This window comes from Nyctibius grandis, chromosome 33 (genome assembly GCF_013368605.1).
Source record: "Nyctibius grandis isolate bNycGra1 chromosome 33, bNycGra1.pri, whole genome shotgun sequence".
Lineage (NCBI taxonomy): Eukaryota > Metazoa > Chordata > Aves > Nyctibiiformes > Nyctibiidae > Nyctibius > Nyctibius grandis.
In genome coordinates, this window is record NC_090690.1 from 4,728,401 (window position 1) to 4,746,125 (window position 17,725).

The 17,725-nt window shown below is 41.4% G+C and overlaps 1 protein-coding gene across 4 annotated transcripts; it reads right to left on the reverse strand.

Moving 5' to 3' along the window:
- Positions 1 to 1,574: 1,574 nt before the first annotated feature.
- Positions 1,575 to 16,649, reverse strand: NFU1 (NFU1 iron-sulfur cluster scaffold). 4 transcript variants are annotated; one of them, XM_068421570.1, is made up of 9 exons: positions 16,553 to 16,649; positions 14,363 to 14,469; positions 11,465 to 11,600; positions 8,786 to 8,852; positions 7,841 to 7,955; positions 6,585 to 6,648; positions 4,129 to 4,303; positions 3,261 to 3,349; positions 1,575 to 2,423 (listed from the first exon to the last, which is right to left on the reverse strand). In XM_068421570.1, the coding sequence occupies exons 1-8, from the start codon at positions 16,597 to 16,599 to the stop codon at positions 3,302 to 3,304; spliced, it is 759 nt and encodes a 252-aa protein (XP_068277671.1). In that variant the 5' UTR covers positions 16,600 to 16,649; the 3' UTR covers positions 1,575 to 2,423; positions 3,261 to 3,301. The 4 variants fall into 4 exon arrangements, with proteins under 4 accessions (XP_068277671.1, XP_068277670.1, XP_068277673.1 ...); XM_068421569.1 differs by lacking the exon at positions 1,575 to 2,423 and having other exon boundaries at positions 2,652 to 3,349; XM_068421572.1 differs by lacking the exon at positions 1,575 to 2,423 and having other exon boundaries at positions 2,652 to 3,349; positions 16,548 to 16,626.
- Between the last annotated feature and the right edge of the window lie 1,076 nt (positions 16,650 to 17,725).

Below are 17,725 nucleotides of genomic sequence, written 5' to 3' on the forward strand. Positions count from 1 at the left end.
TTACTACCATATAGAGTTCACGTGGATGTGCAGCTTACCACCAAACAGAGAAACGTGAAAAGTGTTTCCCAAACTGTCTCTCACGGGTGAGCCTTTTGTAAAATTAACAGAAAGGGGACATGGTTGGGAAAAAAATACTCACTTCCTTCTCCTCTGAGCTCAACATACTTCCCTTGAAATAGAAGTTCTGGCTAAAGTCCTGAATTTTAGGTAGATTGCAAACTATCACCTCCCAGAAACGAGTATGTTTTGTGATCCCTGATATAAAGCATTTTGAATATTAACATCAGGTAACCTGAGCTATTTCCTCCTGCTATGATGTTGAAAGAACCTGCTCCAAACATGCTGTCAGCGAAGGCTGTGGCTGTTGATTGCTTCACGCTGTACACTACAGTGTTATCACAAGACTGCCTTATAGACAGGCTAATTTCTCCTAGAAGCATGGAATGAGTCACATCCTGACACAAAGCACATGTCCACCTGTGAACAGTTTCAAGATGACAAGAGCTTAGATAGCTGTAATCGACTTTTCCTATAAAAGAGAATGCTAGAACAGTGCTTCTGAAACATGAAGGGATTTTGTGTGTTTTCTCTATCTGAAATGGGTGAAAAAAACATGAATGGCAGACTGTAATTTTGCACTTACCCACAGCACAGCAAAAATACCAAAGTACTTTTTTTCTTTAAAAAAAAATACCCGAATAATTTCAAGCAGTCATTACTATTTTAAATGTAATGACTAACTGCAATTTATAGAAAAACTTCACAAAAAACCTTGCTGACCCGAGCGTTATGGTACAGCACAGCTTCCCAGCCCCCCTAAGTGGAGGGCCCTCTTGAAAAAAAGAGCTGCAAGAACATCACATCACATACCATAACGCCACAGAGGACACTGGCCACCTCGTTAACTCCTAAGCGAAACGTTGAACAGTCATTACTATATTCCTGTTTGCCTCAGTGTCCGTGAATGTGAAAGGCTTTTTGGGCGAGCGGAGGAGACAGGACACCTCCCCCTAACAGGGATTCTTTCCATGAACTAAGCTGTTCCAGACAGAGCTGGGAAGGTTCACACAGAAACTCCTAATGATTTGGGCTGATGATTTTACTACATTGAGCTCTCATAGTATTAGAGTTTATGGTTATTGTGAATGCTGCAAATACAGTTGGGTTTTGGTTTATTCCCCAACCCCCTCCCTCTGCTTTCGTTTCTCCAGAGTTGGAGACCCCCCCCACTGCTTTATGCTGTAGAAATGCAACCACTGCCCTAAAGAGCTTACTTTGTAGTGGGACAGAACAGATAAAAGAGGATGGGATGCTTGTGTTAGATGCTTCTCTCTCCATGACAGAGCTTGAGGACACACAGGATACACGCTGGACATGGAATCTCTTCAGCCTCAAGATGACAAGATGCTTAATCTTCAGCCTCAGTGCACATAGGCTTAATTTGATCCTATTTGTACAAATTGAAACCCCATTAAAAACCAAACTGGAAATACAAAGACGGTGGCAGAACTGGATCCTTACTGTACCTGGAAGAGATTAGTACTGCTTAATTGAAGAATAAACCCCACATCTTTAAGAGAGACATTTTATTTAACACACAAAACACCTACTTTGCTGGGTTTAGGTTCTGGCTTATATAGGGCATTAAATGGACAAATTAGGCCTAAAAAGTTCTGTTTTTGAGAAACCAGAAACATTACTCGCTTTTCTATTCCATGGTTTCTGAATATGGCGATAATGTTTGCACAAGCTCTTTTTTGGACAGTCTGAGCCTACCTCGAGGGGAATTTTGTCAGTGATATACTTGTAAGATCAGGCTTCGTAACAGGGTAAAGCAAACACGGTAATTTCAAATCAATTCCCAAATCCTGAGTGGATAATTCAAATGACTGTAGGTTATTACTCTCCATGAAAGCTAAAGAAATATTTTGCCAAAATATTTATTTTCAAATTTCTAACAAGTAATATGAAGCTTATGGCTCCCACATGCTGACCTGCCTGCTATAGAAAAGATTCTCCACTGACTTACTTGATCTCATTTAGGGACTCAGTGGAATTACACTGGCAAGGAGTGAAAGAGGGGAACATACCGGCGGCTGTCAAATCCTCACACGCAGGGAATACTACTACAACCATCAGCCAAGTAATGCCTGCAAACTCAGCTCGATGGTGGCAGCACGAAGGAGGAACACTATTTCCGTTAGCAAAGTCACACGCTAAAGCCAGGTACCAGGAAGAAATTAAGTCCTACACACACAAGTAAACAGAGGTGCTTGCAGAGCCTGATTTACGTATTTCAAGATGAGAATAACAAATATTTCTCTTCCCACAGTCTCTACAACTGGCACGTTTTCTGCTCTGCCACGTCTTCCCTCGCTCAGCCGGGGCAGCCAAGTTACACACGCGCTGCACTCTTGGCACTGCAGAAGGGACAAACAGGATACAGCGCAGGCAAACACATTAATTCCCTTTGCTCTCCTACAAATGTAATTTGTGCCCTTAAGCACTGCACATTCATCTTGGTGTTGGGAGCATTCTGTTGAGAAATCTTCTTTGGCAAGTTTAAACAGATCACTAATGGTGGCTGAACGATTTTACTCCTAAATAAGCTAATTAGTCTCTCTACTTACTAAATCTCATAAAGATCATCACGTTCAAACATTTATTTTAGAAACTATGATCTTTATAACAAACAATTCACATTTTTTGTTTCTGTTGCTACTGTTTGCACAGTGGCAGTAAGCAAGTAGGTACCTTTCCACAAGTGATGGAAATATTACATCCTCTAAAACAAACAGCTGAAGTTATTGGTTATTTTTCACATTAAAAAAAACCTGACATGGACCAAAAGCTTTTTAACAAGACTTGATAAAATTAACATTCCTGAATATCCAAATTATAGAGCAAGGGCATAGTCCTGCAAACCCCATAAGGAGTTTTGGAGGAATAAACATTTAATATTTCTATTGCACAAAAAACAGTCAAAAAACTTTACTTCTGCCTTTTTTTCAGTTTTGAATTTTTTGTATGAAAGAACAATAGAGAGACACATCACCATTTTTAAAGCCCACCATTTCTTTCCTAAGAGATAGTACAAAGTAGAGCAAAAGGATTCTTGTTTGAATACAGGGCATTTAATAAATTAGTGGACAAACCGCTTAAAATGATGATACATTTTCACAGACGTTAAGTGCAACTATTTTTCTGAAAAGAAAGGCAAATTTGGTTGTTCCACAGCACGAAGATAGTTTACGTACACCAAGAGGTAAATACTTATTTGGCCATAGGTGATGCTAGCTCAAGTAGAATTCACTTCTTTCTCCACGTCATCATCGTCGTCAACAACCTGAAATCAAATCCAGAAGTAGCTCAGGTAAACAGTTTAAACTCTCAGTCCTGTAGGATTGCACAGAGAATTTATGACATTGAATCCTTGCTGGACCCAAGGAGAAAGGGGTTATCCTACACCACTGAGTGACAATGGTCACGTGAAACAGGGAAGGAAAACTTTCAATCAAAAATGCCAGAAGGAAATACGGCTGAAATAATAGGAGCTGGTCAAGTTATTACAAAGGCCACTAGAACAATCACTACAGTGTATCCGATTTTTAATGAGAAGGCAAAAGAATCTGTGTTTTAGGGGACAAAAGCTTGTCCCTTATTATCACACAAAGTCACCAGAGCACAAAGTAACAATCACTGCCAAACACAGAGTGTCCAGTCCTGGGCTCCTCAGCAGAAAAGGGACGTGGGCACACTGGAGAGAGTCCAGCGAGGGCTCACCTCCCTCAACCTGCTGGCAACACTCCCCTTAATACAGCCCGGGATATCGTCAGCCACCGGTGCCACAAAGGCACACAGATGGCTCAGGTTCAACTTGGCATCCAGCAGGACCTCAGGTCCTTTTCTGCAAAGCTGCTTTCCACCAGGCAGTCCCCAGCATATCTTGGTGGATGGGGTTTTACAGGACTTTGCAGAGTTCTGTATCTTTTGCCAAGATACAGCTTCTGACTTGGAAAAACTGCACCTATACATCCTGTATTAAACTGCCAACCTGTCCAGGCTGAAAAGGGACAAAGACTTTTCCATTTAAAAGCAAACAGCTCTTATCTCTCACCAACCCACCTGTTCCACGCCTTCTACTTCAGGGATGTAGAACTGGAGCATGTTCTGTATCCCGTTCTTCAGGGTGATGATGGAACTGGGACAGCTGGTGCACGAACCCTGCAACTTCAGCTGCACAATCCCATCCTCAAAGCCTTTATAAATAACATCGCCACCATCTTCTTGCACTGTCGGCCTGATGGAATATGACACCCAATTTAAAGCAAGTACAGCTGAAATATGTTTCCTTCCAGAAATCTTCAGTAAAGCTCAATTTAATACACACAAAGAACTGCCATGATACAGTAACTAAAGCCTTCTTTCTCCACAACCACCTGGTTCAAATTTCCAACAATTCATACTTTGCTGGACTCTCACATTGACGGCTACTGTTTTTCTGTAGGACATTAAGCAAAACATATTTGCAATGAACGTAGCAGCACACAAAAGAATCACTGAAATTCCAGGGGCAAGGGTAAGCACCTTAGAGCAGAGATTGATTCAGCCTGCAAAGACTCACTGGTTTGCCTTGAGGTCCTCTCCACAATGATTGCCTCAGTTATGGGCCAAATGTAATAGGTGTGTGTTCTACCACACGATGCGTGTGCATCTGTTACCTGACTAGGGACAGTGGTAAGAAGTCCTGAAGTGCTGCCATAAATACACAGTTCACCATAGTTTACACAGGACAGAAAAAACCTCCAACTATATAAAAGCTTAATCCTGCTAACGGGTGAGGAGACCAGCATCTGATAAGATCACATCCCAGTACTATTAGCATTTCTGCAGCCTGGTCTCCTTTTGCAAGCAACAAATGCCCAGCATTGTAACTGTATCCCCATAGCAACATTTTTCCAGACCAAGGCAAAACCATCAAAAGTTACTCTTAACAGAAGCTCTTTATACTGATTTCCAAAATAACTCTTTTGAGAGCTACACTCCTAAGAGAATAATCTATGAATATGACACATGTATTAACAACTCACCATAGGAAATTATCCCCATTCCAGAAAGCCAAAGGACATGACTAAAAATTCCATTTTTTCTTATTTGAAATTAACTTTTTTAACACACTACAGGACCTTCCAGATCTACACTCCCTCCATCCTGCGTCTTCTGACAACTTCTTTGCACATATTTTTGATTGACTGAACAATAAATGCTCTGTATGTACCACCGGTTTATATATAGCTTCTGTAAACCAGCCTGCTATAAAACAAAGTAAGATACACTACTGCTCATATTCTCATCAACAGCTTCTCGGTCCACCGAGGGGTACAGGGGGAAGGAAATGAAAAGAAAGAAAAAAGTGGGGAAAACCAGAAATTTAGGCAGAAATTCTGTGACTGTTACAAAAGGCCACTGGGAAATCAAGGACTAACGTACCATACGGGGCTTAAATGACCACACACCCAGCAAGAGCAGGGCCTCCTGAATGTTACTTTCTATCATGGCTTTATACAACAGCACACTTGGGTTACACGTTTCAACACTTAATACCTATGCTTGGGAACAATGTTCCAGCTTATTTCTGCTTTTCTCCTTCTTTCCTTTCAGGAAAATTAACCAGTATCATGTTAGCTGTGAGATAACTGAAACAGTATTTTTAAACATCATGTTTAAAATGCAGCATCTAAAAAAAAAATGAAATAAAAAAAGCTCAAGTTCATCATGACTTCTGGAAAAATTGAACTGAATTCCCTGATTTTGACCCACGTACAAGTTTCTGGTTGGTGTAATTTGTGCGTTGGGGAAGATGTCACCATCAGATATCACAGCTTCAGAAACACACCAGGCATTTTCCCCTGCATCTAAAATGTCGAGCTGCTTATTCCTTTCAGTTCACTTTGGAAGGTGATTAATGAGCATAAAAATACACTTCAGGTAAACATGATCCATTGCCACTCTTGAGACTTCATTAGTTACCATCAGTTTCTAAATTCAAGCTGTGTTAAAATAACAATAAAACTATAACAGAACACAAGGACAAAATCCATTGAAGCCCAGACAGCAAGGGAAACCCACTAGTAAATTTTCCTTTAGAGTATGATACAAGAGTATAAACTACATCTGAATACCTGGAAGGACAAGTGTAACTAAGACAGAGATTAACACAACAGAGGAAAAAAATTATTGTAAAAGCAAAGATTGTGTTGTCTTCCCTATTTAAAAATAGCCAGGTTAAACCCAATGGACCTGTTTAAATGCATTATGGAGGGTAAGACTATACACCATTCCACAATCACTCAGCAATAAGGGCTCTGTTCAGCACACAGTTTGCTTGAACAGGAAAACTAGACAGAAAGTTTTCAATTAGAGGAAACAGCGTTCTCAACTCTGGCCAGTTTTGCACTCTAAACCCCCCACACTAGATACGGAACCATGAAATTACACACTCCCAAAAATGCAGCGTTCCCTAAATAAATCCAAACGCCAAGAGTAACTCACTCCATCTAGCAGTAATGTTCCTGGTTTACCTTATTCTTGTGTCCAGCAGTTCTTTAATCATCAACACAACTTCATCATCTTCTTCTGATGCAGCTTGGGAAAAGAAAAATGTGCAAATCAGAACTCGGAGAGAATTCCAATAGGATTCCTGACACTGTATATCCACGATGGCAGAATGAAATAGCACAAAAAATATTGCTGAGATGACTGAAACCAAAAGGCAGAAGTCTTAACTCAGAGTAAGTATTTTTTTCTGCATTATCCTTATTTACATCCCAGGCTTTCGCTGACAAAAACCAGTATTGGTTCAGAGTTGTTCTCAACAGGCAAAGGCCTTAGCAGACAACAGTAGTGTCACCTGTTACGATGAAGCAAATGGCACACAAACAAGTGGAAAAAAAAAAAGGAAGGAACAACTAACATTCAAGAAGGATGCATGGGGTAAGGCAGAGTCCTCAGAAGAAAAGTTTTATCAACCTAAAAAATTCAGCAGGAGAAGAATTATGAACAAGTCTGGGTTTAACAGCTCTGGATGCAATTTTAAGCTCAGTGTTAGTCTCGCAGAAGCATTTTTAAAGACAACTTTTTCAAATAAAATAAAGTCTATGTTAAGATTGAAATTAAATCCAGACATAAAAGAGCAGAGAGGAATTCAATAGTCATAATCTTCCTTAAAACACTGGAAAAATTGTTTAAGGATGTAAGTTGCAAATGAGAAAATAAAAGGCAAAATACTGCCCTTGAGTTAGATTGTGAGTCTCAATTACTTTCTATTAGAGTTCGGCAAAGACTTCTTACTATTTCTTGTTCACTAAGACCATAAACGTATCATTAAGACACGGACATTAAGCCTGGGCACTCTGTTTTAAGGAGGGAAATAAAACCCTTTGTAGGTGCCCATACAAAAAGGATACACAGCAACACCCAACAGCTTTCTAAACACAGTCTCAGTCCTTGCAAAAATATTTTACACACACAAAGTATAACAGAACACGGTCCACACTGCCAAAACACATAGTTCACAATAGCTCCTGTGAAGATATACTCCTTGTACTACAGTGGATGAGGACCAGGCTTCAGATCCATGGGTAAGCAACTCCTTTAGGCAGTGCAGCATTGCTTCTGCTAGAACACATGCATTCTGCAAATTCTGTGTTAATTTTAGCAGTTTTCACTTTAAATTCTCTTGTGTGCTTTTGTGAGGGACACGTGGAGGCTCTTCTGGACGTCACAAAAACTAACCCCAAAGGCAGACACTGGCCTCTTCCTGAAGAGTTTGATTTACCTGTATCTGTCCTAGGTGCCTCGTCAGTAACTACAGGTAAGCCAGAGGCAAAGAAATCCATTATAGTTGCATAAATATCTGGTTTCAGTAAGTTCCAGTCCAGGTCTTCACTCTCCTATGAGAATCAGAAGAAGAAAACAAAAAAAAAAAGTTTAAAAACAGAGTATCTGTCTCCTAAAAATAAGTTATGCAGAAATTCTTCTTAGTTAAAAATACCATAATGGGACGTCACATTTGATGCACGGATTTGATTTCATAGTTTTGTCAAGTCCAGCAAGACTCAATTTATAACTGTCAATAGAAAGGTTTCCTTGCAAGCCAAGTGCTATTAAAATATTAGCTAAAAAGAGGTGGAAAAGAAAGTCTCCTAAACACATTATTGACACATTTTTACCAAACTGTTTCAGAGACTCAGGATTGTTTGGCTCCATTTAATTTCGAGCCAAATTATCATTCACTGAATTGCCCTGTGCTCTTCACACAGTAAGAGCATAACTGCATGGTTCCTACACCACCTTATCCCTGCTGACATGAGCTCCACTCCTTGGGTAAACACAGCCCTGCCTGCCATGTGCTCCATCCGGGTCGGACAGCCATCTCGTTTGGAAGCACTTTCTGGACGTCATCTAGTCCTGCTTTCCTGCTTGACACAGAGCCAGCTCCAAGCTGACCACGTTGCTGGCCTCGTCCAATCCGATGTTGACAATTTCCAAGATCAAACAATCTACAGCTTCTCTGGGCAACCTACTCCAGCGCTTATCCACACATTGTGGGGTTTTTTTCTTTTCTATTAATTGCAATTCCCTTTTTGCCACTCGTGAATGTTGCCTCTGGTACTTTCACTATGCAAGTCCAAGAGTCTGACTGGATCTTCTCTATGTCTGTCTATTAGACAGCTGAATCTCAGCTCATCTTTCAGTACATTCAAACCTCTGTTCTGCTTACCTTGGTGATTGTGATGAAGTCTGGTCCAAAGAAAACACTTTTAACACCTTCAATTTTGAATAACTGTCTGTTAGGAAAACAAAACAAAAAACCAAAAATGCACACACATTTCAGGTAAACTCCTAAAGATTTATTTAATCTGTCATAGAAAAAAAAAGTTCTAGAATACATTTCTAGACAAAAATAAGCACTAAACCCAGAACAGTTAAGAGACACTCGGAGTTACTTCACCTACAGCTTAATAAGAGCCAGGAGATCCTCCTGCGAAGCAGTGTATGTAGTGAAACTGAACACATCTTACAGGACTTTTCTGCAAGGTGTGTGAAAGAGTTACTCTCTCTCCAGTGCTTCTTTGGAGGCAAAATGATTTTCTGTATATAAAAATGTATTTGATAAGCATCTAAACAAGTAGGTACCTATTGTTTCAGGTAGTGCAAATACAAGGAATGTTCCTTAGATAAAAGCAAGTTATTTAAAGTAATTGAGCTCAATAAAAACTGCCTTCAATTCTGTTGCCATTAAATAAAAAGATTAGTGCCAAGCAGTCCACAAGGCTTTAACACACCAACTCACTTGTATGGCACATGAAAAATTTGAAGATTTTGTAAACGCTCAGGATTCATACTAAATTGCTTGAGATGGCCCCATATGGCACCCAAGAACCAGGTGGTAAACTGGCACACATCCAAAGCAACACAAAAACTTAGATGACAGGAGAAAGCATATTTTTGACAATATTTTAATTATAAAAAGCAGAATGAGAATGTTAAGACCCATTGCCACAAATCATTAAATAAAACCCAACAAATTCATCTACAGAATAAATGAATGATGCTATTCCTGAAGAGTAAAGGAAAAAAAAAGCCATTAAAAGTAGGAAGCACCTGGAGTTAAATACAGCATAAAGCTGTGAGTGTTTTTGTAATTAAGAAAAAAAAACCCAAAACCAACCAAAAAACACGAAAAAAATAAAACATTCTCCTGAAAGACTGGAAAACATCAAAAATGCAATGAATAAAGGAAATGGAAATCTTACCACAAAGACACACGTGATGAAAAATGACAGAAGAGATTTCACAATACTCGTTTGAAAGAATTTCCACCCATTAAACAATTGTACGTGTACTGGGCTTTTACATCACTAAACCAACCGGATTTTAAAGTTACTTAATGAAATTATGCAAGTGAACCAAACTATCCTAGATCAATTAAATAATTCTTCCCGCTCCCTCCCCTTCAGAAAGCTTTTATTACTTCTTTGGAAAATGATTATTCCCTTTTAAAATAAATGAGTATTCCATTTACAGAAAGCGTAATGTGGGGTTTAACTATATATAGTAGACAATTTTTTCCCATTACCCTGCACAATATGCACAATCAGTTTTGCCTCAGTACACATTCTAGCACATACATCTTCTTTGATGATAGATGATTTGCAGATATATGACAACAAAAAGCCACTTTCTGACAGTCAATTGCATTCTGCAACCTGATGCACTTCGGCATAATCAGATCCTACAGCTTCAGCATTCCTCTAACACGTTTTGCTGTCCTCGAAAACCTTTCCCATTGTATTTATTGCTTTAAGTCACAGAGCTTTGATCATAAAGATCCTGTTTGCTCTCAAACAACTCTGCAAGAGACCTTTGGAAACGTCAGAGCTGCATGTTTGATAACCCTGCAGTTCCTGGAGAGACTGTCACATGAAACAGCTTCTACTTTAGCATGTAATTCTTTCAACATACACACAGATGACTTAAACCAGGATCTCTGGAGGTAACCTGTTGCAGCATTTCTGGATCTCACCATCAAATTGAAGCCCTTCCACCCACATAACAGATCCAAGTTTCTTTTCAGAGGCTAATGTGAAAGCAATGACAAACATGCACAATGGACGCTTCCAAATATTCCCAGAGGGGCTTGTGATGGTGCTCCAAACCCCTTCTAGACCAAGAGGATATGAATCAATCACTCAGTCAATCAGGTTGGAAGAGACCTCTGGGATCATCGAGTCCAACCAATTATCTGCTCAGCAATTCTTACTTCAGATTATGCATTTTGGTATTGAAAGCTGCAACTCCCAAGACTTGTTTATAAACCAGCCTGAAAGAGTGGGCCAAAACTGTCCTTCCTTTGACCAAAACATCATAAACCTTTTGTAAAGGAAAAATCCATTCGCTTTGAAGTTCAGATTAGCACCAACGTCTGCCAAAACAAGCAAGCTACTGCATTTAATCTGCAGTATTTGGGGATTATTTACTTCCTTACGCTGTCTATTTCCCAATTCTGAAAAGCTGCATGATTTCCAAGTAACTACTTGAATTAAGAGTGTTCTGATGGGAATGATTTTGTGAAATCAGGGCCAGAGGTCTCATCAGTGATGCAACAACTGTTCAAGAATACCGAGTTATAATACCACTCAATCCAGTTGCATAAACTAGACCATGATGCATTCTGCTACGATGCAGCCATGGGGAGTACAGACACACAGACTAAGTAACGACATTCTCCCCAGCTTTAATCTTATACACAAACAAAGCGGCATTAAAAACTTAAATCCAATCAAGCTGCTCCTGAGTATGAGGAGCAGAATGATCAGAAGCTGTGCTTAAAAACATCAGTTGTAGAAACACGGCCCATACTGGTCCCCCAAAGAAATTATTATGCGTTTAATAATACCTCGCTAAAGGTGAGCAAAATGCTGCGGCTGGTGTGGAAAACTCCATAGTCCTCGACTCCAGCACTTCCTTCCCTGGAATAAACTTCAAACTATTTGGATTTGGTGTGTCCTGAGTTTGAATAAACATGCATCTTACTGGAAATTAAAAAAAAAAGAAGAAAAATCATGTAATCAAACCAAAGTAGCTTAAATGAAAGTCAAGGATCCTGATCACTCAGCAAGCCAAGCCCAGGGTGATCTGTGCTATAGCAAACAGCAGCCTGTGCAGCAACGATGCTTTAAAAACACAATGCAATGGGTTCCATGAAAGCATCCAGACTGACATGAAGAGTGATGAACACAGGCACGTTACCTTGCAGGAAACAGGATAAATGGAACCTTGTCTTTGCTTCTTTTGCTAACTTTTATTTACTAAAAAGCATCCTACTGCAACAGCATCAAACTGCACAAGGCCAGTATCATCCTCACTTTCTACTGAAGGCCAAGAGATGCAAGAGATTTCTCTGTCGTGTTTAGGTTTTTTATTGTATGATCCTCAAGTGCTGCGAACTCCCTCTTCCAGCATCACCACTTCCTGTTCAAAGCATAATCAGTTTTACTAACCCTCCCTTGATTTATGGGGGTTGGTTTTTATGTCATTTTTCAGTCCTATAAAAAACCAAGCATGACAACAGTTACAGTGAACCACACCCTGCTCATAATATTTTCCACAGAGTGAAAAATTACTGTAAGCTGCCACTTATCCTCCAGAAATTGAACTGACCAAACCATTCCAAATAACATTATTTACAATTCGCTGCTAAAGTTGTTTAAAAGATTCATTTTTACTGAAGTTGCTTTTGCAGCATGGGTCTGTCTTTCACTAGAAGAGTGTAAAAAAAACCCTGATGTTGACTAAAATTTAATACTCTACATTTATGTACGTGTAATAGTGTATTTCCCTGTAGACATGTCCATGCAGCATATGCCTGATGTTCCACTGAAGCTGACATCTGTTAGGGACAGTCTCCAGCCTGTTAATTCTCTTTCTAGTTCTCCTTTTTTCTAACTCTCAAATAACACAATGATATACGAACATTCAGGAAGGAAAAAATGCATTTTAAAACCAAAAATCTCTAAGAAATAACATTTATAAATAAATTATACTTGAGAAACAAGCTCATGTAACTTTAAAAAATAAGCAACAGCATGATTTAAAGCTGCAAAAAGAGCTGACATTTTCATTTTCATACACTGCCATTTTGCTCATGACTCCCTAGCACTAGATGACAAATCACGCTATTTATAAATTGCCGAATTATTAATGTATGTGTCTGTCATGGTAACAACCCATTTGACTCAAACATACACAATGGTAAAGTATGCACATACTGCATCTGCTTTTCTTTTTTATTTAAAGGAAAAAAAGACTTAGCACGGAAGTACTTTAACATGAAAAGAATAATCTGATTGACAGAGCAAGCAACTAGTCAGCTTTATCCACGGGGATGGAAGAACTATTCATCTTCCACATCCAGCTGGCATCTAAAATCACACCCAGTATAACAGCACAGTTCACAAATAACCAATAATGGGTGTAAATGGAGGACACTGCCCATTTTTGAAAGCCACGGGTTGCTCACAGCTATCGTGCATTGTCCATCTGGTACCTCTAACACCCTAAACCACAAATGGCCACACCAGCTCCCAGGAAAGGTGTCCACGTGGGTAGCTGCTGTATTTTAAAAGTGTCTTCTGCATCTGAAAATCTGCCTTCCTAAGAGCAGGTTTTTCAAGCCTTAATCAACCTGGAGAGTTCTTTGCACAGCTGTGAAGAACCCGTTTGGAATTTATTATTCAGTAGTTGGTAACTGGCTGTATTTACATCTAACATCCACGTCGTTTCTTCCAACCCTCTTGCAGCGCTGCGTATACCTGCTTGTAATTCTGCTCTGTCATCTGCTCAAGATAAGAGGAAGAGAGCAAAGGGAGGCCAAGTTCAGTAGGACACTTGCAGAAGCAGGTAAAATACTAAGTTACTCATCAGAGTCTGCCTGTTGATTAGAACTGAAACAGAAAAAATGGTGCTGGACCAGGTAAGATTGGACTTCTCCGAAACCAAAATTAGAAAGAAACTTCTGCCTGAGCAGACTCATTTAAATAAGATTTCCATTTGTGACTAATTCCATGCAGCAGCACCGGCAGGATTTTTTTGTCTTAGACTCTTTCACTACAGCACTGGAGAGCAGTTGCTAAATCCTTCAGGCAGGTGCAAAAGCACAATGCTTTCCTGCGGTGCAAGTCTCACAGATTATTTTTTTCTTTTTTTTTTCCTCTTTTCTAAGCATTACAGCCTACCAAAAAAAAAGGTAGGTATAACAAATCTTAAACATTACTTTTTCAGGGTAATACCAAGTTGCAGATAATATTAATGGAGAACGTCATTAATGCACCATACACGGCTGCATGTTCAAGAGGGAGAAAATTAAAAGAGAAAATATTGCAGCTCTAAGAATGAAAGGCTCCGCTTTCATCCTTGCTAAGTTCTGTCTGGATGGTCAGCAATTTTATCTAGCAGAGCTCAGCAGCTGAAGCAGGACAGAGCACAACACTAAGTCTTTCACAAGGAATACATTTACACTAAGATAGAAATTAAATCAAGAAATGTAGCAAAGCCCAAATAATATTTTGCACCAACAAAGCACCTTGTAAGTCTTGGCAGCTGAATGGCATAGAAAAAACACGTATCGTGAGGCAGCCACATCTTCTCCCCAAGCTCCAAATGCACCAGCACTTCATTAAAAGCCACCTAGGAAATCTTACCACACTCAAATTTCAGAAAGAAGAGTCGGCTTTCATTATTATAAGACATAAAAACTCACAATACACTCATCTATTCATTTTTAACTAGCATTTACCTGCATTATGCCACACTGCAGATGGAAAAAACGGCTTCTTTTGCACAAGTTGGTGGAAAGACTGTTGAGTTGTCAAATTATGATCTTTTAACATCGCACGACAGAACCTAGAGAAAAATAATTTTATTGACAATTTCCAAATTACAAGTTTGCACCACCCTGTGGAAAAAGTATTTCACATGCTTCTAGCAACCCCAGAACTCAGCAACACTCACCTACCTTAAACCTCTCAGGTAATGCAGGAAGCTCACAGGCTAGATCACAAAACATCCCTTTTTCCCCTTTTCAGCACTCCCCTCTCATTTCATAACAAAATAGACATAAGCCTCTAATTTTAGCCACCTAAAAAATTAATCTAGACTCCTTCAGAGTCACTAAAGACAGGCAAATCCCTTACTTACCTGTAACAGAAGAGGGTAAGATCACCCTAAGGAAGCCTTTTGTCTTCCTCTGGACACTAGTGAGCACCTGGAAATCTAGCTTGGACTAAATACCTAATTTTCAGAAGATTACAGACAGCTGAGATTAATCCAACCCCAAGCACCTGAGGCCAGAATTCACTCCGCTAGTCTGTGGGTTTAGCTGGCCAAAAATAAGGCTCTCCTATATGACTATGAGAAGATACAAGGCAGGCTAAAGAGGTAATGCAATGGCTACTCTTACACAAACAATTCTCATAAGAAAAAAATACCAGGACAACTCGTGGATAAAAGCTCTATTAGCTACACGTACCAAGCCATACCTCACTTCTGTCCACCTCTATGTGTTCCCTCCCTTTGGGGAACAAAGAAATTCAGTGTATTCCTGTACAAGTCCTGTTCCAGAATTAAACCAGACTAGTTTAAAAGAGGCCCCGCTCCATACTGGCCCCATAACTCGCACTAGCAGTCAAAATAGGGGCGGTGTCATCTGCTCAGATGAAGTTAAGAGGGGGGAGAGCAGAGGGGAAACAAGAAAAAAAGAGAAAAAGCAAGGTGGAGTGATGGAGTAACAGGCCTAACTTTCAAAAGCGTAAATACTTGCTTGCACATCTGATTTCCGTAACTGTATGCCAACAGTTAAAGCCAGCCAACAGCATCCAGGTATTTCAGAGCAAAGTGAAAATCAGAAAATGTAACCAAAACCCACCTCATGTCACAGGTAGCACATATATTACATACAGAGGATTAATTATTATCTGGTTTCTCTCCTCCTTATCAAGTACGAAGAGGGGAAAGCTTTACCTGCAGGGGCTGTTACTAAGAGAGGAGGCTGATTCTCTCAGGGGGTCACAAATCAGAACAGAAGCACTACAACCAGGCCCAGATTCCTTAAATATGGGAACAGGAGAAAAGCTCTGTCCTCTCATGGAATGGACCTCCCTGTTGCGAGGGAGTGAGACACAAACACAGAAAAGGCTTAAATCACGCTATTTCCTTACTTTTGTGGTCTTGGTAACAAGAGACCACAATGGGATGTGTGAGGAAGGTCCCCCAAGAGCAAAGTTCTCTTTTCTCCCTTTAGCTTTGGGGAATAAAGATTATAGTCCATTTTGTAGTGCACAGCACGGGGCAGGAGGTGTGCCCGTGACCACTCACCCCTTTGAATTTCCCTTTATTGCACAGTCTTTAGCAACTATAAGGGGGAATTTCCCCATATCGCTTGGCCTTAAGCATACATGTGGGGGGGGGGTTAACTGCCCCTCACTGCACGACCCTGTGCACGTGTATGTGGGGGGGGAATTACTCCTTGTTGTACGGCCCTGAGCACATGTAGGGGGGAATTACCCCTCACTGCGTGGTCTTGAGCACATGTGGGGGGGAATTACCCCTCATTACTCACACCTATGTGCGCAGGGGGGTGAACAGTCCCTCAGGGAAGGCCCTCAGCACCTGCGTGTCGCGGGGGGGAACTAACGCCTCGCTGTTGTAATGGGGTTGGGGGGAGAAACGGCCTCTCACTGCCTGTTTGTAACGAGGAGAAGGAATAAATAACTTTACCCTCAACCGCCCTGCTGCAGCGGGGAAGGAGAAGGGGAAGAGCGAGGAGAGGTCAGCACGGCCCGGGAGGTCGCTGCGACGCGGCCGCAAACCCCCACAGCCGCGCGGAGAAAGAACGAGAGGGGAATCCCTCTGGGGAAAAAGCCAGGCTCCCTCCTCCGGGCCGGGGCAGTGAGGAGCCGAGGGGACCCCCCCCCAGCGGTCACCTTACCGGCCGCCCAGCCCCGCAGCCGCGCCGACCCACCGCGCAGCCGCCATCTTGGCTCTCCTCAGGGCCGCCGCGCGCCGCCCCGCCCTGTTCCCGCCAAGGCTGAGGCGCGGCGGCGGCGCCCCCTGGCGGCAGCGGCGGCCCCTGACGGCAGCGGCGGCCCCTGAGGGCGGCACGTGCTACAAACACAAATATAGAAATATTTTTCCCCCCTCTCTAAAATCAAAGCACCACTTCAAAAGGTAACATTTTTTTTAAAAAATAGGTACTTCTTTCTGCCCGTTGCAGCACCTTCGAGGGCGCTGAGGCCCCACTGTCCCTGTCCCAGCTGCCAGCACTGCTTTATCACCCACTAAAAGGAGCAGCACAGGTTAGAAACAACCCCCTCTACACCAGGTTTTACCCCAGAGCCCAATAAAACACAAAAAGCCTTTTTCCCCCAGCCGCAAGTCTCACAAGCCATCAAGAAATTGCAAATTTAGCCCACTCCCCAGTAACCTTCCAGAGATGAGGGCTGCAGCTAAAGTCAGAGGGAATGTGTTTTGATCATGAGGTAGTTGAGGCAGAAGCTTTTTCAGGGCTGTTGCACAAGGAATAAGAGGAGGAAAAGTCTCCCTGGGGAGGAAGGAGACACACTTGCACCTCCAGCAAGATGAAGAGTTTCCAATTCATGGCTGTGCCACAGCTGCCTTTCCCCCCTGTACTATAATTATAGTCCTGGCACTTTTAGACCAGAAAGTCACTTACATTAGGCCGATCACAGCTGCTTATTCTCTTACAATTAACTAATACAACCTAAAAATCCAACCAAGTCCTTTAAGCAAGCTTTCAGCCCTTCATTTCAGTCATTCCTTGCTGGATTCGCTGTACCTTGGCACGCAGCTGCGCTCACAGAAAGCACGTTTTGCCGGGGCTTTGCCAAAACCTATTCTTGGATACCTCCGTGTTTCCTCCCCACACGCGTGCACAGCTCGGTCACGGACTGTTTTCCTCACGTACAGCAGATTCTCTTCGGGGATGGGTTCGTTCTGCACCTCCTCTCCTGCAGCTGCAGCTCCTGGCTTTGCAGGGAGGGCTCCGTAGCTCTGCATTGCCCTGGAGATGAAGGTTTCTCTCCAGTAAACTGGAATATCCACAGATTAAATCTTCTGCTTAAAGCAGTAAGATCAGTTTGAC